The 26,592-nt window shown below is 31.7% G+C and overlaps 1 protein-coding gene and 1 long non-coding RNA gene across 3 annotated transcripts in view; one reads left to right on the top strand and one right to left on the bottom strand.

Moving 5' to 3' along the window:
• The window catches only part of LOC141542366 (uncharacterized), a 55,416-nt gene extending 42,942 nt beyond the window's left edge, over positions 1-12,474 (bottom strand). The window contains exons 1-2 of the long non-coding RNA XR_012482138.1: positions 12,430-12,474; positions 8,087-8,344 (exon numbers count right to left, since the gene is read on the bottom strand). This is a non-coding gene — a long non-coding RNA (uncharacterized LOC141542366). The remainder of the gene's footprint in view (positions 1-8,086; positions 8,345-12,429) is intronic.
• MINDY3 (MINDY lysine 48 deubiquitinase 3) overlaps positions 1-26,192 on the top strand; it is an 89,588-nt gene extending 63,396 nt beyond the window's left edge. For both annotated transcript variants that reach the window (XM_074266671.1, XM_074266672.1), the window contains 5 exons: positions 4,049-4,121; positions 18,011-18,083; positions 20,974-21,061; positions 23,809-23,880; positions 25,064-26,192. In XM_074266671.1, the coding sequence (XP_074122772.1) occupies positions 4,049-4,121; positions 18,011-18,083; positions 20,974-21,061; positions 23,809-23,880; positions 25,064-25,213 (456 nt within the window). In that variant the 3' untranslated portion in view covers positions 25,214-26,192. The remainder of the gene's footprint in view (positions 1-4,048; positions 4,122-18,010; positions 18,084-20,973; positions 21,062-23,808; positions 23,881-25,063) is intronic.
• Positions 26,193-26,592: the final 400 nt, after the last annotated feature.

Below are 26,592 nucleotides of genomic sequence, written 5' to 3'. Positions count from 1 at the left end.
TGTGCCCTGCCAATATAATTTAATAAATAACATGCAATCTAAATAGGTTTAGTGCTCAAATTACTGAATAGGATCTTTTTGGAACTATACAAAATGTTAGCCACATTTATTCGAAAAAGTAAGTCTAGGATTTTAGGGAAAATAAGGAGAAATAAAGTATTGAGGAAGGAGCATAACATCACATCTCAAATTGTATTATAAATTAGTAATCATCAAAGCTTTTTGATACTATTTAAAAACAGAAGATCAAATTAGTGGAAAAGACATGTAAACTTAGACTTTTCGTGTGAATAAAGTCAGAAGAGAAGAAAAGTTATATGCATCAAAAAAACATAAAAATTTGATATCCAAAATATGTAATGAATTGATATAATTATATGGCACTAAAATTTATTTTCATTAGTCAAAAGTACAATTTCAAAAGAAATTTAGCTTTTAAATGCCTATGAAAACACATTCTTCCAATAACTAAGAAATATGCAACTTAAAACAATTTTGAGTTGTTGTTTTAAGCCATATATATTAACAAAGATCATAGATGAGAATATCAGTGTTAGAGAATGTCAATGTTAAAACATCATATGAGAATGTAAGCATTCTTATCCACCATCATCATAGTGATATCACTATGAAGTGATTCAGGTATTCTGGATTCAGTTTTTATTTATACAAGACAAGTGACTAAATCAGAAGTTTATAATCTTTCTTGTTTCATAGACATAATATTTGTAAATGCATAAAATAAAATAAGATTACAAAGGAAACCAGTTCTATTAAAGTAGAGCTGTAATAGCAAAACAAGATTATATGATGATCAATTATGATGGGTGAAATAATTCAGGCTAGTTCCAATGATCTTGTGATGAAGAGAGCTATCTATATCCAGAAAGCAGACTGTGGTAACTGAATGTGGATCAAAAATAGCATTTTCACTCTTTGTTGTTTGCTTGCATTTTATTTTCTTTCTCATTTTTTTCCAGTTTGGTTTGATTTTTCTTGTGCAGCAAGTAATTGCACAAATATGTATGAATACATTGGATTTAACATATTTTTACCATATTTAACATATATTAGATTACTTGCCATCTAGGGGAGGGGGGGAAATTGGAACACAAGATTTTGCAAGGATTGATGTTAAAAAATTATCCACACATATGTTTGAATAAAAGGCTTTAATATAAATAAATGAAGGAATAATAGAGCTGTAAAATATTTTTAAACAAGTTGTAAGCCTCAGGTTCAGAGCCCAAAGAGCTAATGCTCTTTGATACAGTGATCTTGAAAAACAAAGATCAATTATGTAACAAAATAGCAGCACCCTTTGTGGAAGCAAAGAACTTGAAACAAAGCTAGTGCCCATCTTGTGGGAAGTGGTCAAATAAACTGAATTCATAGACTGTTATTGAAGAGCAAAAAATTATAAATATGAGGAATTCAGAGAAACATGAGAAGGAAGATTTTAAGAAATTATCCTAGTGAAATAATCTAAACCAAAGAAACCAAGCTGAATTACTACTGCAGTGTAAGTGAAGTGATTACTAAAAGGACTTTAAGTAATGGGTAGAAAAATAATAAAAATTCTAGGAAAAAAGAAAAGAAAACATGCTTTCTTTTCCAGAGTAGAAAAGTGAGGGATTGTTACCAGGCCAAAGTATTTTATACATGGTTAGGGATGTATATTTTAATTTGTTATACTCGTGTTACTTAGACTGTAAAGAAAAAAGCCATCTATTAACATTTTAAATATTAATGAGTGATATACCATCTCTAAAAATACTTTGCTAACTTCCTCTTTTTATATTCATGGCAATCTGCTTAAGAGGGAGTGGGTTTAAATTGACTCACTAGTTTGATTAGATATAAGCAGATTGACTAAATATTAGAATATGTTATCTAGAGTAGTTAGACACTTCATCTTTAGATATTTTTTAAAGTAAGCCTTTTTAAAATATGTGGGCATTTATTTGTTTTTGACAAGGATTCCAGGTCTTACTTTTCTTTCAGCTACATAATTTTAGAATGTTTGGAAGTTAAATAACAAAAATTAGTCTCATATGGACAAGACTTGCAAAGGTAAAGTCATCCAATGAAGATCAAGGAAAGAATTAGATGAGATGGTAATAATGATTATAATATGTCCTCTTCTCTAAATAATTATTCAGAATAATAACTTACTCTAATAACTAACTGAATAACTTATTCTAGCCTTTCAATGAGCTTGAAGTTTTGATCTAGATTGTTGACCCTCCTTTTTTATATTCCTTATCCCCATGGTTACTATTTTGTTAAAATTGATCTCTACTACTTTTTTATCCAAACCAGAGGTTAGAAAAAAAGTTCATCTTCAGCTCTCTTTGGAGCATTTTACATTGTTGATCATCCAGTCTTTCTTGAAAGTTTCTCATCTATTTGTCCTATATCATTCTCCTGATTATTTTCCAATCTCTTAGCATGGTAGGAAGTAACAATTCTTATCCTTAAGGAACTTAAGCACTTAAATGAGAAATAAGATATCTCCAAAGATAAATATAATTTAGTATAAGTAAGAGCAAAGGAGATTTCCAAACAAAATGCTACACACTTTGAGGCAGGAAAATCAGAGGGAAGGCTTTAATGGAGATGACTTCAATTCTGATATAACACTGCAGTTCAGTTATGTAAGATAGGCCTCACAAATTCAGAAAGGATAAAATAAGGGAACAGATAGAGTTATAGTTTGGATGGAATTTAGAGGAGAAGAATGAATAAAGTTGAAAATATTGTTTGGAGCCCAATTTTCGAATACCTTAAATGTGTTTTATTATCCTTTGAACACTGGACATCTGCCAAAAGCTTTTTGAGCAAAGTGCTATGGAAAAAGGTGTTCTAGTTACAAATGTGTATTGGGAATATTTTTCTAGTAACTTCTTTTAAAAATGAATTTTTATTGAGATACTTTGTTTTTATATCACCTAGATTTCCTTTTTTTATCCCTTTACTCAACAAGCTATCCCTTATAATGAAAGGTTTTTTTAATTAAAAAAAAATTCATCAAAAACATTGGGTACATCAAAAAATCTGACATTATTACAGGATTTCAGCATCTGTGAACTGCCTTCCTCCCTTCCCTTCTATAATGAATCAAGACAAGTTTTTTTTTTTCTCTTATTTCTTCTGTGGGGCCAGACTTGTTCTTTATAATTTCACCACATTCATTTTTGATTAGTTCGATTATTCTTTCCATTTATATTGTTGTAGCCATTTTGATATTATTTCCTTAGTCGTCTTATCTCCATTTTTCACCAGTTCATAGAAGTCTTAACTATGATTCTCTGAAGTCATCATGCTTAAAATTTTTTTAGAAAACAGAATTATGCTGTTAAATTTGTCTATCACAATTTGTTTATCCATTTCCAAACTGATCGACATCCATTTTGTTTCCAGTTATTTGATACCACAAAAAGTACTGCTGTAGATATTCTGAAGTATATGGAGCTTTTCTTTTTTTAGTGCTCTTATAATAAATGTTTAACCTTAGAATCTCAGGGTTAAGAAGATCTAAATAATTTTAGCAACTTTATTTGCATAATTACAAATTGCTTTCCAAGGTGGTTGTTTTCATTTACAGCTTGACCAAAAACATATCAGTACACTTTTCACAATCCTACCAACATTGATTATTCCCATCTTTTGATGTCTTTGCCAGTTTGCTGTGTGATCTAAAACCTCTGGATTTTTCCTTTGCTTTTTTCTTATTAACAGAGATTTTTCACACAGTTGTTAATAGTTTGTCAGTTCTACTTTAAGAACTGTTTGTTCTTATTCTTTGATGGTTATTTATTGGGGAATTTTAGTCTATGCAGAGACATAGGTAGTTAGGTAGAATAGTGAATAAAACACTTGACCTGGAGTTAAAGACTTCTTGTGTGATCTTGGGCAACTTTTACTTAATTTCATTTGTCCCTGTCTCTTTTTTTCTTTTTCTTTTTTTCCCTTTTTTAAAATAATAGCTCCACCCCTCTGAGCTGTTGATTTGAATTGACTGTATTTAAAAATTTTTATTTTTCAGGATATGGCCTTAGTTGCACCTGAAGCTCCTTCAGAGCAGGCTAGGAGAGTTTTTCAAACATATGACCCTGAAGGTAAGAAACATCATTGTTTTCACTTTTGTTGACTTTATCTTTCTATGTCCCTACATAAACTGATATTTATTGATATTCATCTCAATCTTATCAAAATATTTAATAAATTGTTAACTTGAAAACAAATAAAAAATGAAATATTCTTGCAAAGTGGAAAATGAAACACAATACTCAACACTTAATAATTAGGTGAAAATTATGAGTTAAACATGTTTCAACAAATCTTTATATTTCAGTGGAAAACAAAAATTGTATATGAAACTGATTTTCTTACATACTTTGTTTTCAAATATGTGTCAAATTTAACTTAATAGTAACAAGAAGATTCAGAGTTTTTTTTTTTGGTTCATTTTCTTTTGTATATAATTAAGATGTTTTATTGATGCTTTTTTATCTGACATTGCTGTCAGTATTTACTTCTCTTCCTCCAAGTAGATCTGTTTAATTGTAACAAATATAGTTAAGGAAAATAAATCAAGATATTAGTCTTATTCTTTGCCTATACTCTGTTACTTCACTGCCAATATGTGGATCAGTTGCCTAAAATCTTGATTGTTTTCTAATTTGATCAGAATTCTCTAATCCTTCAAAGTTCCTTTTCTAAAATTAGCTTGTAAGTTTTTCTGTCTTGGTTCTGCTTATTTCATTCTGAATCAGTCTTTCCAAATTTCTCTAAATCCATCAGATTCATCATTTCTTAATATGTAGTAATACTTCATTACATCCATAAACTATAATTTGCTCAGCCACTCCCTAATTAACACTTTTTGTTTCTAATACTTTAATACAACAAAAAGTTCTGATACAAATATTTTTGTTTGTATCTGTCTTCTCTCTTAATGTGCCTAAAGATGTTATCATTGGATTAAAGGATATGCAGAATAGTTGAACTAGTTCACAACTCTACTACACCTATATCAGTGCCCCATCCTTCTATAGTCCCTCTAGCAATTTCCATTTTCTTCTTCTATCATCCTTGTCAATCATGTAGATGTGAAGTAAAACCTCAAAATTATTTTAATTTACCTAATTTTTAATTATGACTGCTGATAAGTTCCATATAGTAATTTGAAGTTATTCATGTCTTTCTATTTCTCTATCTAGGTATAGTTCTCATTTTATATTTGTGTGAATTTCCTGAAAATTTGGACACTAGGGTAATTTGTTTAAAAATTTTTTAAAGTTTTTTTTTTCTAGTTAGCTATTTCTTTTTTCATCCTATGTTCATTTTACTTGCTAGAAATTATTTTAGGTTATCAAAATTGACAATTAAGTTTATAGTAGCACTCAAACCTTGGGCATAATCTGAAAGGAGTAATATTACTTTCTGAGTAAGATAATGCCAATATTTTATTCATGTATTACAAATTTCAAACTGCAGGTTTTAAGTGAGCAGTTTATAAACTCAGAACTTCAGAAAGAAATTATATAAAATAATATTATATTAAATATGGTCACAATATCAGATTAATTTGTTTATATTTGCTAAACATTCAGAACCTTATATCTATATTTAATCTGAAAATGTTTTTCCAAATAATCTCTGGTGTTATGTGAAAGTGTTATTGCATAGAAGACATTTGCCAAACTATATGTGAATGTAACCATGAATGCATTGTATCATAAAAAAATGATGAAAAGAACAAATCCAGTGAATTTATATTCATATGAACTAGGAAGATTTATATGAACAGCATTGAAGTAATCAGAATCAGGAGAAATAAACAATGACAATATTGTAAAAGAAAAAAAAATGTAAGATTCAATATCCATGATCAATGTAATGAGCAAAGACAAATCCAAATAACTAATAATAAATCATTCTCCTAATTCATTGTACAGAGATTATAGAGAAGAACTGCTGAAAGAGATAGTTTTTTTCCAGATACTGCTATTTTGTTGATTTGTTTCTCTTGGCTTATTTGTAACAAGAGAGGATTTGGGAGATTGGATGAGGAGGGAACAATCTCTAAGGAGAGAAGTAGGTAAAGATAAAGGTTCTAAGAAAAAAAGAGGAGAATGGGGGAAAAAACATCAGTGACACATTAAAAAAAGAAATAAAAGAAGGTAATTCAGAAAAAGACAAGCTCTCCCTTTATGATTCAAAAACTTCCTCCTCTTTGAGATTTATAACAATCCTATTATAGCATTTTCTTCCATTCTTTGTCTCTGCTATGTGTTGACCTCCATGATTACATTCATTTTTCATAGTGGCTTTAGCACTTAGGCTCTTATTCTTCTCTCTGTCCCTGAAATCTTTGTCATGATTTTAATATTCATAGATAATCCTTATTTATCAATTCTCTAAGGAATTCATTTTACCTCCAATGATGGCAGTTGCCCTTAGACAAATCTCCTGATACCTTTCATATATTCTTAAATCCTTCTAATTGTTTGCCCTTTTTTGATCAGCTGCCAAAATATTCATCCCAAAGGCATAGATCAGACCATGTCCTTCTTATGCTCAATAACTTTAGCAATAAAATGTAGGTTCTTTGACAAGATCTATTTCATTTTTGTCTTTGTTATCTAAATCATGAGAACGAACACACACACACACACACACACTGCGGTTGGGAAAAAAAACCCTAATCTATTTTTAAAAGTTAGGAAAGATATGAAAAAAAAAAGTGTAATGATTACAGAAATGACATTGACATCTATTGTTGCAATTTTGTACAGAATTTTAATTGATAGGAATTCATTGCCATAAAAAGCAGACCAAAAAAGCCTTAAAAGCCTTAATCAGAAAATACTTGACTTGCTTTTCAAGAAGAAAGAGATTATGGTCAAAGGTTAACACCTGTTTCAAATAGAAGTTTGTTTTGCTTGACTGTGCTTATTATGTGTGTATGTTTATATATGTGTGTGTCTGTATATATGTGTATACATGTATATTTCATTATTTAAAGGAAAGAAGCAGCTAGTAATAGGCCTACCAAAAAGGAAAAGAAAAGAAAGAGAAATACTACTTAAAATGTACAGGAAAGACAGAAGGAAAAACAAAAACAGCAGAACAATTTGTAAAGTAACAAGTAACATGTCGAACATCAAGAGGTCATTCATAAAAACAAAGTCTCCATATATACTATACCAAAATCTTTATAGCTCCAAAGAATTAGAAACAAAGAGGATGCCCATCATTTGGAGAAAGGCTAAATTATTGTGGCACATAAATGTAGTGAAATGTTACTATGCAGGAAGAAATGATGAGTGTGATAAGTACAGAGATGAATGGAAAAATCTATTGGAACTAATGAAGAGGAAAACAAGAAGAGTCACAAGAAAATGTTACACACCCTGACTGCAATAAAATGAATGAAAAGAACAACCACAAAAAATAACACAGTAGCAAAGACCAGTCCTGGCTCCCAGAAGCCTGGGCTAGAATGTCTTCAAGAATTTACAAAACTCCTTGAATGACCCAGACTTCATGCAGAAACAAAGCCTAATCCATTAAATTTGGTACTCTGATAATGTTATGGATACAAGACATGAAACAGTATGGACTCAGAAGGATTGAAAATGAAGATCACAGAGAGTGGGCCATACTTGGGTCTTTGCTGGTTGTGGACCATCAGGCTACAACACAGAAATAATGAGAGATTTCAAAGAGAACTAGGATTAAAGAAACCTCTCAAAGACATGTATAACAAAAAAAGAACATAAGTGAGGCTCGTGATCAGGACAAGGGACTTCTAGTGGATCAATGACGTCTTTGCAACATCAAAAAATCAAAGGCGGCTTCTAACACGGGTAGACTTTTTGTGCTGAAGTTATAGTGGACATAAATGGGAATTACAGGCATGGTTGCAATTTTACATGTGAAAGTAAATTTCCAGATCAGTGAGATCAACAGATTTGCATATAGTAGGCACTTAATATTTTTTAAGCTGAATTGAAATGAAAAACTTCATGGGGTCCCTATTATTAATCTCCAGGGTAAATGCAAACTTCTTCCTTACCTGACATTTAAAATGCTCCATAATCTTACTTCTTTACCTTCACACATTATGTTCCATCCAACTAGACTAAATACCATCCACTGCCTCCTGCATTTCCACAGGATATTTTCCATATGCAGAATGCATACCACATTGTGTCCATATTTTAGTATCCATTCTTCTCTTTCTTCTAAGCTCAGCTCAGTTTCCCAATTATTATGACCTCTTTCACTGGTTGTTAGTTCCCTTGAAATTTTCTTAGAGCACTTTACTTTTAACCTGGTGGAAGATAAAATAAATAGAAAGTGCCGTATAGGCAGTTATAAGACCTCTGGATCTTATAAGCTTGGCCACTTAGTAACATTCATTTAACTTCTTGGTACTAAGTTTCTTCAGCTATAAAAGGAAAGGATTGGATTAGATCAGGGCTTCTTAAATTTTTGTCACTCACAGCCTTTCTTTGCCTGAGAAATATTAACATGATCCTAATATGTAAGTAAAATAGGTATAAAAATTCAAGCATTTACTGATAATAAATTATAATTTTGTGGGCACCACATTCAGACCCATATAAGGCTTTGAATTAGATGACCTTTGAGGTGCCATCTCTGTCCTGCAATCTGTAACAAAAATGGAGGACATTTCTAAAACTCCTACTCTTATAATTTCCCCATTCTTCCTGATATTGGCTATTTGCCTATAGTGTCCTTGACTCTGCCTCCTCCCCCATTTTCCACATGGTCTCATTTGTCAGATCTTTGCAACTCAACTATATCTTAATCATGTCATTTTCTCTCTTTTTGTCTATTTGCTCTGCAGTCGTTTTTTTGTTTTTTGTTTTGTTTTGTTTTGTTTTGTTTTTGTTTTTGGTTGATGGTTTTTTTTTGGGTTTTTTTTTTTTTTTTTTTTTTTTGGCTCTTGCTACCTCTCACTTTTCCATAAAGACCTGCCTTGTTATGTCATAATGACATGAAAATGACCCCAACTTTCTAAGAAACTTTGGAAACAGAGTACAAGCTCTAGCAGATCATACCATGCCTGGAAGCACAATGCTAGTCAAAGGACCATTTAGGTCTACTACCAATAGCCTGGCCACATGGTGCTAAAGCCTAATTAAGTCCATTCAAGAAACAAAAGTACAAAATCAACCTTCAATTTTGAGCCACTTCACTTCTAGGAGGAGGCAAAGCAAGAGGGAGGCAGCAAAAATTAATATCTTGAATGTCTATAAACATTAACTTAGTGGCATGTTAAGTGTTAAGAGTAATATTTTATCTACAAATAAATCTTAAGTACTAATCTTATTGATGGTGGAAGTTTAGCTGAGACATTAAGGAAGCTAGGAAACTTGAAAGGCAGACCTGAGAAAGGAGAACAGTCAGAAAATGTCATATACAACAAAAAGCAAGTTATTTGAGTTCATAAAGGACATTTCCATCCATTTTTCATTGATTTTTACAGCAGTCTTATGAGATTCAGAGAGTTTATTATCTTCATTTTATAGTTGAAATTTCAGAATGACTTGTCTGAGGTCACCCTGTAGTAAGTAATAATTCTATGATGAGCAAGTAGGTTTTCTTCCCTCCCCCCAAGCATTTTATTTATTTATTTAAAAATTTTCCCAGTTACATTCAAAATAAAATTTTATGTTTACATTTTTTACAAAAAAATTTTGAGTTCTAGGTTTTCTCCCTTATCCCCTCCCATAATTAAGAAGTCACTTACTTCCCCATCTTGACTCTGCCCCCAATAGGTTTTCTTAATACTAGTTCTTTCTAGTATACTGAAGCATCTTTCTATTCAATTACAATATTTTTAAAGAAAAATACACAAATGACAATATTATTTATCCTTCTCAAATTTATTCATGCAGTAAATTTTATTTTTTTATATTTCATTTTTCTTTTTCTTTTTTTGTTTTTAATGTGGATTATAGCTTTTTATTTTCAAAATACATGTAAAGATAGTTTTCAACATTCATCCTTGCAAACCTTGTATTCCAAATTCCCTCCCTTCACTAGACACTAAGTAATCCAGTATAGATTAAACATGTGTAGTTCTTCTAAACATATTTCCATATTTATGATGCACAGGAAAAAAAGAAAAGTCTGTATTTTGAAAGGAAAAAAATGTGAGAAAGGAAAAAAAAAAACCAAAAAGGTGAAACTATAGAGACTAATTTTAACTCTCAATTTGTCTAAGATCAGGAAATCTTTAGCTTAGAATCTTAGAAGACTGATAATTATTTTAATATGCTTATCATACTTTTAAAAATAAGATCTAAGACATATATATTTGCATAGATGGTATATTTTTTTAAAACTGTTTATTTCTTCTTTTGGAATCCTACCAATATTTTAATTTTAGAAAGCCCTTGGCAGATCACCTTCCATTATTCACTTCCTTGTCTATGGAGTAATTCTTAATTCAAAGTAAAAATAAACACTATCCCATATGCTCAAGGTCTAAATTTAGCTAATTAGACAAACTTAATAAAAATCAGGTTGTGGACCTAAGAAAATGTTATAGTTTGATTTCCTTTTCTTTTTAGTTCCTATTTGTTTCTGTATGTTGTATAAAGTCAAAAGGATGTTTTCAGAAAAACAATTAGCAAATGAGAATGGAATCAGAATACATACTGAGTAGCAAATATCAAATAATTTTGACAGATCTGATTTTAAAAATGTTTTTCAAGAATATTAAAATTTATAATTTTACTTGTATACATGTTCTTTGACCCTAGAGCTCATTGTAGAAAGGAATCATAGCAATCAAAAGCACTTAATTCTGTTGAGTTATTGGATGGCAATTTAATAGACTCTTGATTATCCTAATATCTCAGCTCATCATGAATGCTTTGGTGAGCTAAAAGCTGACTTAAATTCTCTCATTTTTCAGTCATTATGGTTGAAAATATTTGCAATAAATAATTGTGTGTGTGTTTCTACACACATATACACATCTGTGAAAGGTGGGGCTGCTTCTCTTACAGTGATTGCTGTGATTCTGTCACTGCTTTGCTAATTGCTATTTACATAAGCATTTCTCTTTGTCATAGCAATCATACTTTTCTTGACACCTGTACCATATGCTTTCATCTGATATTTTTGGATTTGCGAAGAAATCCCTGTAGTTTATTTTCACTTTTGTACTATGAATACAAGTCAAATTATTGCCACCATCTGAGTTATGATTTCCTTTTAGTTAGGTAAACCCCATGATCACCATCTGAGTTATGATTTCCTTTTAGTTAGGTAAACCCCATGATTTATCTTTTCTCCAGGCCCATGGATCTCTTTTTTTTTTTCCTCTGTTGAAATTGTTTTTAATTAAATAATTTTCTTATCTTTAGTTACTTTTTAAAATTTAAAGTAAGCTATAGTAACAGTACAAAATTTAGAAAAGCACAGATAACTTCATTACTAAGTCATTAAACAACAGCAATTACTTAAATTTTCCTCTCCTAAGAAAATCTACATTTTGTCTCACTCATAGTAGCTCTAAACATTTGAAAATCCATAAATGATCAACCTTAACTTAGTTTCCTGGCAAATTAACTTATAGCTTGAATATTTAAAAAGCCTTTTGTCCTATTGAATGAATTAATTGAAAGTCATTAATGACTTGATTTCCTTCTGCTCATGCTCGTAGCTAGTGACTTTCCTGAAAGTATGCTGTCATCATGCTAGTCTTAGTAAAGGCCCCAAACATTCCCATACATCCTCTATCCTTTTGATTTTATATATATACATATGCATATACATATATATACATATATATATATGTATATATATGTATGTATGTATGTATATGATTGAAAACAGAAAAAATGGAGGAAAGAAATAGTACATCTCTTTTGTCTTATCTGTGTAAAGTCCAGCTTTGTGATTTCCTTCTGGTTTAAAACCAGTCATATTCCCAACTCCCTTATTCCATCAGGACTCACTTAGCATTAATTATTCTTTGGCTTTACAGTTTCTGTGGTTTTCAGTGACTGGATTTCTGCCATTTTTTTTAAAATTGCTTTTTTCTTAAATGGAGCATGTCTTTTTTTTCTCTTGGAACCTTTAAAAGCACAATTCAGAAAGAAGTTTTTAAAATAAGTTATACAGTGTTTTCCTCTTATCCCTTCTTTTTTACAGTGTGGCTAATGTGTTAATATTAAAATTTTAGATCTAGAAGAGACCTTAGTGGCAGTCAAATCCAACCCTCTTCATTTTACAGATATGAGTCACAAACTGAGTCATAAATCAAGTAAATTACCTGGAGTTTCATAGCTAACTAAAGTACGATTTGAACTCAGTTTCCTGACTCCCAAGTCCAGTGCCTTTTCCATACTGTGCTACTTTTATACATAACACTACCTCTCTTCTGAACTCCAACTTCTGTAGGTCTTGGCTTTTGTGATCTCATGGTTAGGTCACAAACCGATAAGATTTTCAGCTCTATAGAGGTTCCTAGTTAGGAAAATGACCAATCTAGTGAGGTTTTCTTTTAAATTTATTTGAAATGTATATTTTTGGTAACACAAGTATTCCTCAATTTCTTCCTATTTCCAGTTTCCCATTGTGCCATTTTTAAAAAAATGTTGGCTGCCTGGCTCCTGGATTACTGAAGTTTTTACATTTATATTTTGATAATTAATATTTCTGGTCTCTTTCTAAAAGTAAATTCTTCTACTCAAGTCTTCATGATTGGATAGAGAGTGAAATAAAGAAGAAAAAAAAACTATAGACAATTCTGTACCTTGGTCATCTCAAACCATTTTCTTGAACTAATGAATGTATTGCAGGTTAATTGAGTTAGGATATTTTCAGTATGTTTTTAGCTTAAGAATGACATATGTGGAAAAGAGACAATATTGATTTCATTTTATGTATATACATAGATAGGGTAGGTCTGCATGTTTATACAAGGAATCAAAGTAATGTTATATAGAGGTTATGTTATATAGAGGTTAAATGATACTAAGACTGGAACATACTGTAGATCTGCATTATCAAACTCAGGACAAATCTTAGAAAACTATCAATTTAGAAAACTACAAATTAGCATTATCTGTGCTATATTGCATTTTTATTTATTTTAGTAAACATTTTTCAATTACATTTTAATTTAATTCTGGCTGTTCTTGGGAATTTTGTAGACTAAAAGTTTGAAACTTGTCGTATAGATGAAGTGTGGATTCAATTCTCATGAAATCCAATAAGCTTTGTATGTATCAACAAATAGAAAATTTCTTTAGCATGAAATTGTCAGTGGCTTCATAGATGGCTGCTATTTTACCACACTGAAACTAAGTGATCATGCATGGATAGTTCAGCACCAGTCTATTAATCTTACTAAAAAAGATAATTATTAGTATACACAAGTAGGGTTGGGCCATATATACTATGCCCCATGAACAGAAATTTGCTCTTTTTCATATAGATATGTCTTTCTCTAGGTAGTTTAATAAATAAACTCTATCCAAATATGGAAATTTTTTTAAATTTTATTAGTTCTGAACACAACTAAGCAAAATAAATAGTTGTAAGCCTTTTTTTGCCCACTAGAATTTTCTAAGCCTGAACAGCTCATAATTACTTTACTTAAATGTTTTCCTTTTTTAAATTTCTGCTTAACTCTACGTTAAGATATCTTGGCATGTACATTATTGTAAACCACTTGAAAGTATATTGATTTTGAAATTTATTAAATGATTCTCATTACTTAATCAGGCCCCATTGATATATTAGTCCAGATAAACACATGGACTTATTTTTGCTTATGAGCCAAAAAAAAATACGATATTGAGAAGGAAGCCGTACAGTATGTTCCACATTTTGTTGAACAGTAACTAAATCTTACTTTGCAGTGACTGCTTTGTTTGATTATAGAAGCAGAGCTCTTAAATACCCTATTCTACTTGGCAGAATGTAAAACTGCTAAGCAGTATATTTTATGCAAGGTATTTTAAAACTAAGAAAATCCTCAGGAATGAATAACTAGGTATGGGGAAAGGGCAGTGTACATTTATGGATATAAAAAGATGTTTCTTTAAAATTACTTTCATTTTAAACTATCTTAGCAACATTTCTGTGTCATATTTTTCCTCTGATGAGTATGATTTAGCCACAACTCATATAGTTTTCCCGTTGTGCCAAAAAAGGATTTTTTTTCCCATAAAATAGTCTTTATCCACATTAAATACTACTCTGCATTTTAACATTGTAATATTCTTTAATTAGATCCAAGTAAAGATTTTTTATTTTTATCTATCTAAAAAAATAACATCACTGAATTCCTTTCAGAAGTTAAATATATGTCTTATGGGGGAAAAAAGTTTTTTTTGGTTTTTTTTTTTAAGATATGTCTTATGGGGGAAAAAGTATTCTATAATTGGAACTTGTGGCAACTATTTCAACAGTAGTAAAAAGAATACTTTTTATTAAAAAATGTGCTTAACAATTTGGAACTATGCCCAAAAAGTTGTCAAACTGTGCATACCCTTTGACCCAGCATTGCTGTTATTGGGATTATATCCCAAAGAAATACTAAAGAGTGGAAAGGGACCTGTATGTGCCAAAATGTTTGTGGCAGCTCTTTTTGTAGTGGCCAGAAACTGGAAGTTGAATGGATGTCCATCAATTGGAGAATGGTTGGGTAAATTGTGGCATATGAAGGTTATGGAATATTATTGCTCTGTAAGAAATGACCAGCAGGAGGAATACAGAGAGGCTTGGAGAGACTTACATCAACTGATGCTGAGTGAAATGAATAGAACCAGAAGATCGCTGTACACTTCAATGCTGTATGAAGATGTATTCTGATGGAAGTGGATATCTTCAACATAAAGAAGATCCAACTCACTTCCAGCTGATCAATGATGGACAGAAACAGCTACACCCAGAGAAGAAACACTGGGAAGTGAATGTAAATTGTTAGCACTACTGTCTATGTACCCAGGTTACTTATACCTTCGGAATCTAATACTTAATGTGCAACAAGAAAATGGTATTTACACGCATATATTGTATCTAGGTTATATTGTAACACATGTAAAATGTATGGGATTAACTGCCATCGGGGGGAGGGAGTGGAGGGAGGGAGGGGAATAATTTGGAAAAATGAATAAAAAAAAAATTAAAAAAAAAAAAAAGATGTGCTTAAGTAAATAGGACTACAATGTCAAAGTAGGAAGAAGCAACACAGTGAGTTCCACTTCAGACTTCTTCAAACAGAGTGAGAATTTGCACCAAATTGAATCCTTATGGGGAAATCTAGAAAAAGTCACATTGAGCCTTTTTGGCCATCTGAGCTCAGCAAAGAGTCAGACAAATATGTGCACTCACTGGGGACTAAGTTTGCCAGAAGCAAACAGCAGCTCGACACCCAGGAAGAGGAACCAGACAACAGGAGGTCTCAGGACCACTGGATCCATATCGTGGGTGACAGGCAGCAGCTTTGTGGCTACTCCTGGAGCACAGAGCCAGGGAGGACAGGTGTGAGGATAGAATTTACTTTGTTTTCAAAGAGTTCCCATGACATCATGGAGTGGTGACTTGCACATGAATTGGAATTCAGTGGAGCAGATGGGCACTAAGTCGTCAGCCTTTCTCTTCCCGAGTCCTTGTGGAGTGACAGAACCGACGTCCAGTTAGCCAGTGGTGGCCCAGTATGAGTGGATAGATTTAGATCGAGATCTAAGCCCTCTGCGTTGCCCGCCTCAGCCTCCTTAATAGCTGCTGGAATAAATTCTTATTGGCCCTTTCAGAAAATTTAGTGGAACTCATCCAATGGTTGGGGTAGACGTTGCCTAACTCACTGACAGATTTGAGACCTGTTGGGTACTCTCAACTGGGTTTAGTCTGTCTATCAAGATGGTTCAGTGAGGCGTGGCCACTAAACATGCAACAGGTTTTTGGAGCCACAAGTGAGAATTGGATTAAACAGGTGGATACTAAAGGTGGGTGAACAGCCCTAAAAAGAGCTCAGCAAGCCTCAAGAGGCACTAGTTTTCCTGAACAAACCTGTGCATGGAAGTGGCATCCCAAAGAAGGAGGTCCTGGGCAGTGTACTGAGAAGAGAAAGCCTAAAAGCCAGAAGAAGCATTATTGCTCAGATTACAGACATGAAGTCTCAATAGAAGCATCTAAGCTTGCCTGCAAAGGAATAGTCGAGTAGAAATCCCAAACCAAAAAGGAGCTCACTCTGAACCAAAAAAGTTTTTAAACTGGCTGACAGGAGCTTAATCCAATAGTGGTCTACTCTTGTTCAGTCCTAATCTTAGCTCAGGAGTGTGCAAGAACTCTGACTAGGAAGCTAACAATCAAATTTTTGTGTGTATCAGCCCACTTTGGAAGTACTAGAAGCTTCTATATCCCAGCCTTTCCCTTGAGTTCAATACTCCAAGGAAACAGGAAAAGCACCAGCCGAAAAATCATACCCTTCAAGACACAGACAATAAAGAAGAGAATGATTCCAAAACATCTATAAGCAAAGCCTCAGAATAAGCTTGGACACACACTCATCTAGAATTCCTGGGAGAGATGAAGCAAGAGTTTAAAAAATAAATAATTTAAAATATTTTTTATACATAGAATTAGAGTGCTTGAAGAAAAAACTTAAAGAAAAAAAAAAAAAAGAACTGAAAGCCATGGAAGAAGAATTAGGCAAATTAATAGCTTGGCACAAGCTTGGCACAAAAAAAACTACCCTGAAAATTGAAATGGACCAAATAGAAGCCAGTGACACCATGAGGCAACCAAAAATATTAAACCAAAATCCACAGATTGTAAAGTATATCATAGCAAAAATGTCTGATATAGAAAACAGACGAGGAGAAAGAAAATTTTACTCATTAGACTATCTGAATACAATAACTTTTTAAAAAGCGTTGACATCATATTAAAAAAAAAAATGAAAAGAAAACTACCCATATATCTTAACCAGAAAGCAAAGTCGAAATAGAATCCCTTCAATGGATTAATGCTACAAGTAAAGAGAAAGAATTTGAGCACTAGTGAACCATAATCAGGATCACACAGAATTTACCAACTACCACTTTGAAAGAACAGAGAATTTAGAATAATGATATTCTAGAAGGCAAAAGATTTAGGTTTAGAGTCAAGAACAACTTAGCCAGCAAAACTAAATATGATGCTTTTTTTTTTTTGGGGGGGGGGGGGAGAAGGGGAGGAAGAGGAATTTTAAATTAAATAGAAGACTTCAAACATTTCTGGTGAAAATAACTAGAGCTGCTTAAAAACAATGAAGTTCAAAAATATAAAGAGAAACATTATAAGAATGAGCATTGATAAAGGATAAACTGCTTACATTCAAATATGGAGAGATGATACATGTGTCTCCTCTGAACCTCTGTGTCATTAGGGTTCACCAATTAGATAAGGTCTTGGAGTGGTCATGTCATATCTTGATGATCTGAGGGGAAGAAGAATATACTGGTGTTAAGGAGAAGGAAAGGAAGGTTAGGGAAAATTATCTCAAGTAATTAAGTTGTACAAGTAGATACCAGTTCAAACAAGGAAAGACAGTAGAGAAAAACAATTGACACATGAAAGTCAATTTCATCTCAGTTGATCAAAAGTAGGAAGAACACATACATTTCACACCATAGAGAAACTGGAAAGAAAAGAAAGAAGGAGTAAAGAGGTGCCCATAAATTGGAGAATAGATGAACAAGTTAGGATATAAATGTGGTGGTATTATAATGCTGAGTTCTTGCCAGTAAAATTAATTAGCCATGGAAAGTCCAGGTTAAGCAAAATAAAAGTCCAAATGAGGATGTGACAAAAGCTTATTAAAATAAGTTTAATGTGTTTGTTTTCCCTCTTATTTGATTTTTATGAGAATTTATGTGGCTACAATGATTTTTGAAGACTATATTTAAAAAGATGTTGCCTTTTTCTGTCATAATTTCTTATTTTCTGTTATTTTTTACAGATAATGGATTTATACCTGATACACTTCTAGAAGATGTGATGAAAGCTTTGGACCTTGTTTCAGATCCTGAATAGTAAGAGAATAGAAAATTAAAGCTTTTATTTAACCATAAATAAAATTCCCATTAGAATCAAAATTTACCATACCATCATTAATTATTTTATTGAGATATATATTCTTTCTACCCAATGTGTTTATTATACACAAATGTCATAGTGGATAATAGTATAATTAAAAGAATAATCAGTTTGGATTATGGATAAAAAAGAAAGATTTTAAAGTTTCATTTAAATTACCTTTCTTGTTTATATTCTTGTCTCTTATTAGGCATTTAAAAGTTGTGTTGGAGTTTTGTTTATTTTTGTGGAGTTTTTTTTTTTTAAATTTTAAAGTATTGTTCTGTTAACTACTAAAACTTAATTTTTGAATATTTTTTTTTCTATTTTGACATTTTGAACTTGGTTTGGACAACTTTGAAGGAAATTATAACAGTTTTCTTTATTATAGATATAGATAATAATGTTTTCCATCAATAATCAGCCCCCCTTTGACTCTTCAACCATATATATTTAAAGGCAGTCAAAAATATTGAATACTTCTAGATAACTAAATGATTTGGATCAAATAATTTAAGTGTCAGTACATGAAGAATCTAGTCCTTCTGTTCATTTTTTTCATCTCATAACGTGTTATGCAAGAGGCACTTTTTAAACTATATAATAGCTTCCTTTAAAAAGCATTTTTTCATTTTGTTTCTCCTTAGAGATAATTTGCATTTTTATTATACTAAGTGAAATATTAATGAATCAAACATGAAATTGAATCTGAAAATTTGACCAGTTTCTTCTGAACATTAGCATGATAGCTTCCAATGCTTTTAGGCTCTGCACAGTTTTTAGCTGACAATAATAAAATAAACTTTAACATGTAAAGTAATACAACAAGGAATTTCAATGTAAGCAACATAAACAATATTGGTATTCACAATCCTGTTCGTGTTTTTTAGATGAATTTCAGATGTGATCTCTTTACAAGTATACGGCCACATATAAACACTTATATACTAATCAAATCTAAATTAATATCGAAGAATCTTATATTGAATTATGATTTAGACATATTCAATAGGTAAGCATAGGTAGAAATAAAAAGGAGATGTCTAAAGGAACCTCAGCTATTTTAGCAAGTGGTGTGATGATGGTTTGCCAGGTTTCTTCTATACTATTTAGGTATAAGAATGACAGTGTTGTGTAGTAGAGCAAATGTTGGACTAAAAATCAGAGACATTTAAGATCAAATCTTTGCCTTCACTGACTCCCACTCCCATGTCTTAAATTCATTTTAAAAATTAATCTACATTTTTCATGCCTTACTATAATATTTGGTGGTATCCTTGCTGTATGAAGTAGACAACAGTGATCTGTTAAAATTGTTTTCTAGCTGACTGGAGGGGTGAATTAAAAGGTCCTCATACCTACTCTAAGGTCCAGTCTATGGTACTAGAATGACTTGTTCCCTTCCCTGAGAGTCTATCATTTTTTAAGTAGGCTAGAATCCATGAGTCTGATCTCATTAGCCTCCTGTTCAAACCTATTGATCTAATCATCACAGACCCATTAGGTAGAATACAATATACAAATCCTTTATTTTTTAAGATAGTTGGTAGTTTGATATCCTTATTCTACATGTAAATACACACAGAGAGACATATACACTTTAAAGGACACAGCAGAGAATTAAAAAATAAATAAGAATAACATTTTTATATTTTGGTATTCCAAAGGACCCTAAATTGCTGGCTTTAAAATAGAAATTTCAGGTTTGAAGAACCTTATTTTCTATCTTTCACTCCACTTTCTATTGTCAGTCCTCCTTAGTACTGATGTGCAGTGTTTTTCTCCCCAACAAATAAGACTTGGAATAAAAATGGAATAGTGGGACAAAATACAATGTGGTTTGTCTTTGTGATCTTTAGTGACTAGCCTAATATATTCCCACTTTAAATCATATCACATTTCTGTTTCTGGAATGAGTAATTCCCTTTTTCCACCCCAAGATTTATAGGTTAATACTGCGTGGGCTTACTTTTTTGTTCTTGAAAGTGACTTTTTGTTTTTTTTTTTTTAAATAAAGAATTGAAAAGATTTTTTTTTTTTTTTTTAACCATGTGGTGTGGTAAAGTTCGCTTCTTGTTATGAAGATCTCGTGTTTATACACCCACTGATGTTGTTTTTCTTCACAACAGCCTTGTGAGGTAGTTAGTATAAATGCGTTTTTATAGATGAACAATAACCACAGAAAACCCTATGATAACATTCTTTGCCCAACATTCTTTCTACTCTATAACACTGTCATTCTTATACCTAAGTAGTATAGCATGATCAAGTTTGAAGGACCCTTATTGAACAAGTACAAGCTTTTATTTCACAGATCAAGAAATAAAACCTGGAGAAACTGATCTGCTCAAGATTTCACAATTAGATACCATAATAGCTGGGAACAGGATCTTGGACTTCCAGTTCAGTGTACTTTCCACTCTGCCAGGAAAGAGAAGGAGAAAAAGTAGATGAATGATTTGTACTTTCACAGTGAAATATACTTCTATAAAAATTTTTCTTTAAAAAAAGACAAAAGAAGGAAATTCCTCCTGGCAGGGGGCAGTGTCATGGATCTAGGCTTATAAACACCCAATTTTAAAATTGCTTTACCTAATAAGGAACAAACCTTCAAAATTATCTTCTCATTTTAAATTGTAAATGGTAACAGATTACTCTGATTTAAAAATAACCACATTTTGGCAAATCAAGTGCCATTCCTATGTATTTGTCATTAAGGTTCTAAAAAGAACAACTCTCAAAAGTTTTTGGCAGTGAGATGTGTTGTAATGCCACATATTTTAATCATGTAAGAATAAAAATGTACCAGTCCACTTATTGTTTTTGTATTTTTTGATATTGTTCTAGTGTCAACCTCATGAAGAACAAATTAGACCCAGAAGGACTAGGAATTATCTTACTGGGTCCTTTTCTCCAAGAGTTCTTTCCCGATCAGGTAATGTAAGGAATTGTTAGTTGATTCCTAATATGGTTGAAATCTTCAGAGATCATGGTGGTAATTTTCCTACACATTTAAAACTATCCTGCTTATAGATAATTAATTTATGTCAAGAGAGTCTGTTAAAGCTTCTCATACTGATGATATATGTGTTTGTGTATGGACATAGTTAAATTACATTGTATTTAATGGAAAGATTATCTCGAGTTCCAAATACTTGTATATGTTCACTTCGTTTGAGAAATTGCTATTTATACTGCTCTTGCTTATTTTGTGATTTTTAAAAAATAGCATTTTATAGTTGTGTACTAAAAATACATTGTAGCATGTAAAATCACTGCATAAAGTAGGATACAAATGAGTTCTACTCAGTCTGAGGCTCATAACTAGTATTGTATGGCAGCAAGTTTCCTTCTGCCAGTTCCCATATCCTGGAATCTTTAAAATTTAAATGACTTCTTTGCCAGAAAGAAAGCCAGGGTGGCAAATGGTAAGAATTCTCCCAAAGACAACTTAATTATCTTAAGGATAACTTCTTTCTTCTAGAGGGGTAGATGGGTGGTAGAAATCTCTTAGAAACACACACACACACAGGTGGGAGAGAGGGAGAGGAAAGAGTATGTGTGAGTGTATGTGTGTCAGTGCCAGTTTAGGGAATATATTGGCTGTTATTGCTCTACTGCAAACCAGTTTTGACTTTCCCTTCTTGGTCTCCTATGAGCCATTGAATACTGGGGGAAGTTAGCTACTCTCCTGTAGATTGTTCCTTATCTCTTCTCTAATGTAAGCTTTTATCACTTAACTGAGTTGCTCAGTTATCCAAATATACCTTGGTCCTTTACTCTTCAAATAATAACATGATTGTAACTTGAAGTTAAGTGGTTTTGTAAAATTACCCATATCATTTTCACCACTATTACAAAAAGGAGATAGCTGCCAAGTAGAAAAATAACTCAGAACAGAAAGGAAAAAATGCTAAAGACTTAATAGTCATTTAGAAAAGTTTAAAAGAATTTAAATTGTTAATCCCACATGTCGGATTCACATTGCTCTGAATCATAATACTTAATAGTTTTAAAATGGTAATAGCATTATGAACATAAAACTTTGATCATCTTTTAAATGACTAAAGCATCTACTTTCTAAAACTATTACTGCCCCAGAAATTTGAGAAAGGAAAAAAAGATTGGAGGGAGGTTTTTGTTTTTTAAATAGAGGTTCAAATCCTAAACTATTGATTAAAACATTCTTTGCAGTTACTTAATAATGAGAAAGTTGGGGAAAGTATTTTCCAGTGAATTCCAATGTTTTAAAATGTCTACTTAAAATGTTAGGTTTCTTAAGTATTTAAACTTTATAGATTTCACCCTCTTTGTTTTCTGTAGTTGAAATAAAAATCTGATTTTTAATTAATGCATTTCTGATGTGGTCTTAATATGTCACAAATATATTTCTCAATGACATCTTAATACAAAATATATATAGTCCCACCCATATAATGTTTAATTTTGCATTATCCTACTGGAAAGATTCATAAAAATGGATCTTATTTTTAAATCTTAAAAAAAATGTTAATGTTTGAGGTAATTTCTAACTTTTTTGGAAGTAGGATATCTTCCTATTTAAAACTGTACTCTACTCCCCCCCCCAACAAAAAAAAGTTCTAGAGCTATGTATTTTTATAGAGTTATATTTAGAAGTCAGATAATGTGTTTAGATGCATTTTTTCAAATTATAGTTTATTGCCACTGTCAAGTAATTAATTAGATCACTCCATTTGTATGGCTTGGTCCTTATAGATTTTTTATTAAAATGCTGTCATTGACACACAAGCTATATATAAAATTCTTTTAAAAAATTACCCTATTGAGCACCAGCTGTGCAAGATATACCAGAGAATACAGAGCAATTAGGATACTGTTTGCTTCCAATAGGAATTTATTCCTTCTATCACAGGCAGACATATAACAAACAAGAGGTGAACAATCACCAGTGAATGCTTCAAGGAATTTCCATAGTAATTGAAAGAAGGAAATCACTTCCCAGTGGTCAGTGAACATGAATGTGACCTGGATTTCAAAAAAAATAGACAATGTTCATAGCCCTTAGAGAAGGGATGAAATTCTAGTTGATAGTCTGGTATTAATAATTAGGAAAATTGTGTCTCAAAGTGAAAGCATTTTTGAGGAAGAGTAAATAAAATACCTGGGCTGTGGCAGAGTGTTCATGAAAATGAGTCACTGAAATAAAGGCTGGAGAGGTAGGCAGTGACCAGAGTACAGAATGCTTTGAATGCCCCGTTAAGCAGTTTGTTCTTTACTACCCTTTAGGCAGTAGGGATTAATCACAAGGTTTTTCAGGGAATTTAAAGTTAGCTAGAAGTCACATTCCAGATGGCCATTTCATGTAGAGTAACATTTGAAATAAATTTTCTTAAAATTCTAAAATTCTGACATTTTCTATGAGATAGTTTCTTTTTCATTATAATGCTAATTAAGACCTGACAGCCTTCATGGGCCATTCTATGCAGAGAATCCAAAATCTATGCAGTAGAATGAGCACAACTGCAAACAAATCTGGATTTCTGAGTCTGGATTTAGAAGAGAATAAAATTCTGGGGTACATTTTTCTAGATACAGCTTTTTAAAATCCTTTTCAAGTCTTGACATTTAAACTTTTAATTACTAATTAGAAACAATTTGGTTTGTGATATAAACATATAATGATACTTTTACTTGTCATAGGATTCCAGTGTGCCAGAGTCATTTACTGTATACCACTACAATGGATTAAAGCAATCTAATTATAATGAAAAGGTATGATTATTTAAATAAATCATTTATTTTTATTGGTTCAGAGGATATAAGTATTATAAGAGATCTACATTACAACATGATCTCAAAATTCTTTTTATTTTCTCTTTATTCTATCTGTATTATCCTTTGCAGACAATTGGGTCCAAATTTTTTCTTTTGATTTTCATTTAGTCTTATGTTTTAGGGAGTTCAAGCTATTTACCAATCTATCTATTTTTCTTTCTTTCTATGGTATGTATATAGACATTGTTTCCCTATATAAATATTTTCTGACTGCTATTCCCTCCCATAAAATTCTTTTTATTCTTTTGTATCTTTCTTCCTGACATCTTTTTTTCAATTGCTTCCAATTTCTTCTTTAAAAAAAATTTACCTTTTATTTTCCCATATAGTATTCAAATAAGATATTTTTTTTTGGCTAAAATTTATTGAAACATGATCTAGTAGAAATTCTTCTATAGACTTCCCTTGATTCATACTATTAGCCTGTGACTTAATTTTTTAATGTACCAGGCCATTTTCTAAGTCTACAAGTTTTACATATTATTGCATATTATTTACATATTATCAGTAAAAATTTGCATACCTCTAATTCTCTACAATGATGAAGTGACAGGTCCATACCCAATGCAAAATAAAATTAAAATTATAAAAGCATTTACTGAAGGTTGAGGGTGGGGGAACTATGGCAAAAATAGCCTTTCAGGATATGTCAGTTGTTATTGTGTGAATATCTGGGCATTAAAGTTATAGATTCCATATAAGTGCGATATATAAAGAAACATATAGACTATATTATATATATAAATATATAAAGTTTAAACAACCAGAAAAAATATTCATTTGAGGTATTCTTTCTGGATGAACTAGAGATCTTTTGCATATTTTCTATTAGGTCACAAATATTTTATATGTTTTTAACAATTAAACTCAAACAAACCTATCAGCCAGCCATATACTATTACATATATACACATTATTCTTTAATTCTGGATTTTTTCTAGAAACATCACAAATGTACCCAGTGCATTTTTACGCATAATTTCTACTGAGACAAAATCAGATGTAAAGTTTTGTACCCGAGTGGAAGAGTTTATTTGCTTATCCTAAAGATTGCCTAGATCCCTCATGGAGTTTCTCTGAACACATAGGCTAAATTTGTAGGTGTCATCTTTATTTACAGGTCATGTATGTTGAAGGCACAGCAGTTGTTATGGGCTTTGAAGATCCTATGCTTCAGACAGATGACACTCCAGTTAAACGCTGTCTCCAAACCAAATGGCCGTATATAGAGCTGCTCTGGACCACAGACCGTTCTCCTTCACTGAACTGATTTGCCCAAGTGTTTATAAGGAAGGTGGTACATACAAATGCTTTACGGAAGGGTTGAAAAAATGGCAGTTAGATGTAAAATATTATACTTTGGCTAAATGAAGATATACACTGGTATCATTGATAAATTGTAAATAATTTTAAAACACTTTTTCAGTGTTTGGAATATATTTAATTTATATTTCTTTTTAAATGTCTTCTGTTAAAGTTTATCATTTGGGGCCATTGTGACATTGACAATAAAAATTAATTCTAAGCTTTAAATAAAATGTGTTTATTCTAGGACAATTCGCCATCTCTTAAAGTCTAGGATAATTTGCCATCCGTTACAGGCAGATTATGAAGGTCCAGCATTGTAACATCTGCATACTGGATATCAAAATTGAAAACATTATTACATTACAGTACATTAGGAAATTGAAAAGCTTCACTTCTGCTTGTATTTTTAATTCATCCAAGCATGTTTTATTACTTAAATAATGCTGGCTTACATCATATCATAGCTTAGCCTCAGCACTAAAATGCATAAAAGTTTGGGTTTTTGTTGTTTCTTTTCTAAAATCCCTTTTCAACTAAGTAGCTTGTACAAATGTTGGTCAGATGGTACACTTCAGAAATATTCCTATGTAACATAAATCATCAACTCCATCTTTTGACAGTTATCTGTTGCTTAAGCTTAATTATCTGGCATGTTGAAAGGCATAAATTTAAGGGGATGATGTATTAATTTATTCAGAGATTATGAAAGGAATATAAAAATAAGTTCAATAGAAAGATTCTGTTCTACAATTGTAACTGTTCACTTTTATTGTATTGCCAAATACTCTTCTGAATTTGTCCCAACAACTATGTAAGCCAGCTTTCTTGTATATTTGTAACTGTGTTAACTGCATGAGAACATCTGTTATTACATTCGTATATTACATTATTTATTATGATCCTAGTTGATGGCTCTAAATAAAACAGACTTTTTTCCTGAAGTACAACTTAGAATTTCTTTTACATTAATTATCCAAAATGAATTTCTCTTCTTTCATTCAGATGTGTTGATAATATCTGTCTGATTTGGTAGTAGATCTCAAACCAGCAAAAGTAATAAATGAACCAAGTCAGGAGTTTCTAAACTACCAAGTTTCTGATCCTCTTCTTGAAAAAATGCCCCCATTCTGCAGAAAAGGACCCACAGCAAATAACATTGTAATTTGAGGCTGAGTAGTACCCACATGGATGTATTCTATTGACTTACCTGGTCAACAGGTATTCTAGAAGGATCTACCTCTAGTATCAACAGTAACAGTAACTGACATCTGTGTGATGTTTTAAAGTTTGCAAAGCACTTTCCAAACGTTTCATTTGATCTTCCCAATAATCGCCAGGGTA

Source organism: Sminthopsis crassicaudata, chromosome 5 (genome assembly GCF_048593235.1).
Source record: "Sminthopsis crassicaudata isolate SCR6 chromosome 5, ASM4859323v1, whole genome shotgun sequence".
Classification (NCBI taxonomy): Eukaryota; Metazoa; Chordata; class Mammalia; order Dasyuromorphia; family Dasyuridae; genus Sminthopsis; species Sminthopsis crassicaudata.
This window is presented reverse-complemented; position numbering and strand designations above follow the sequence as displayed.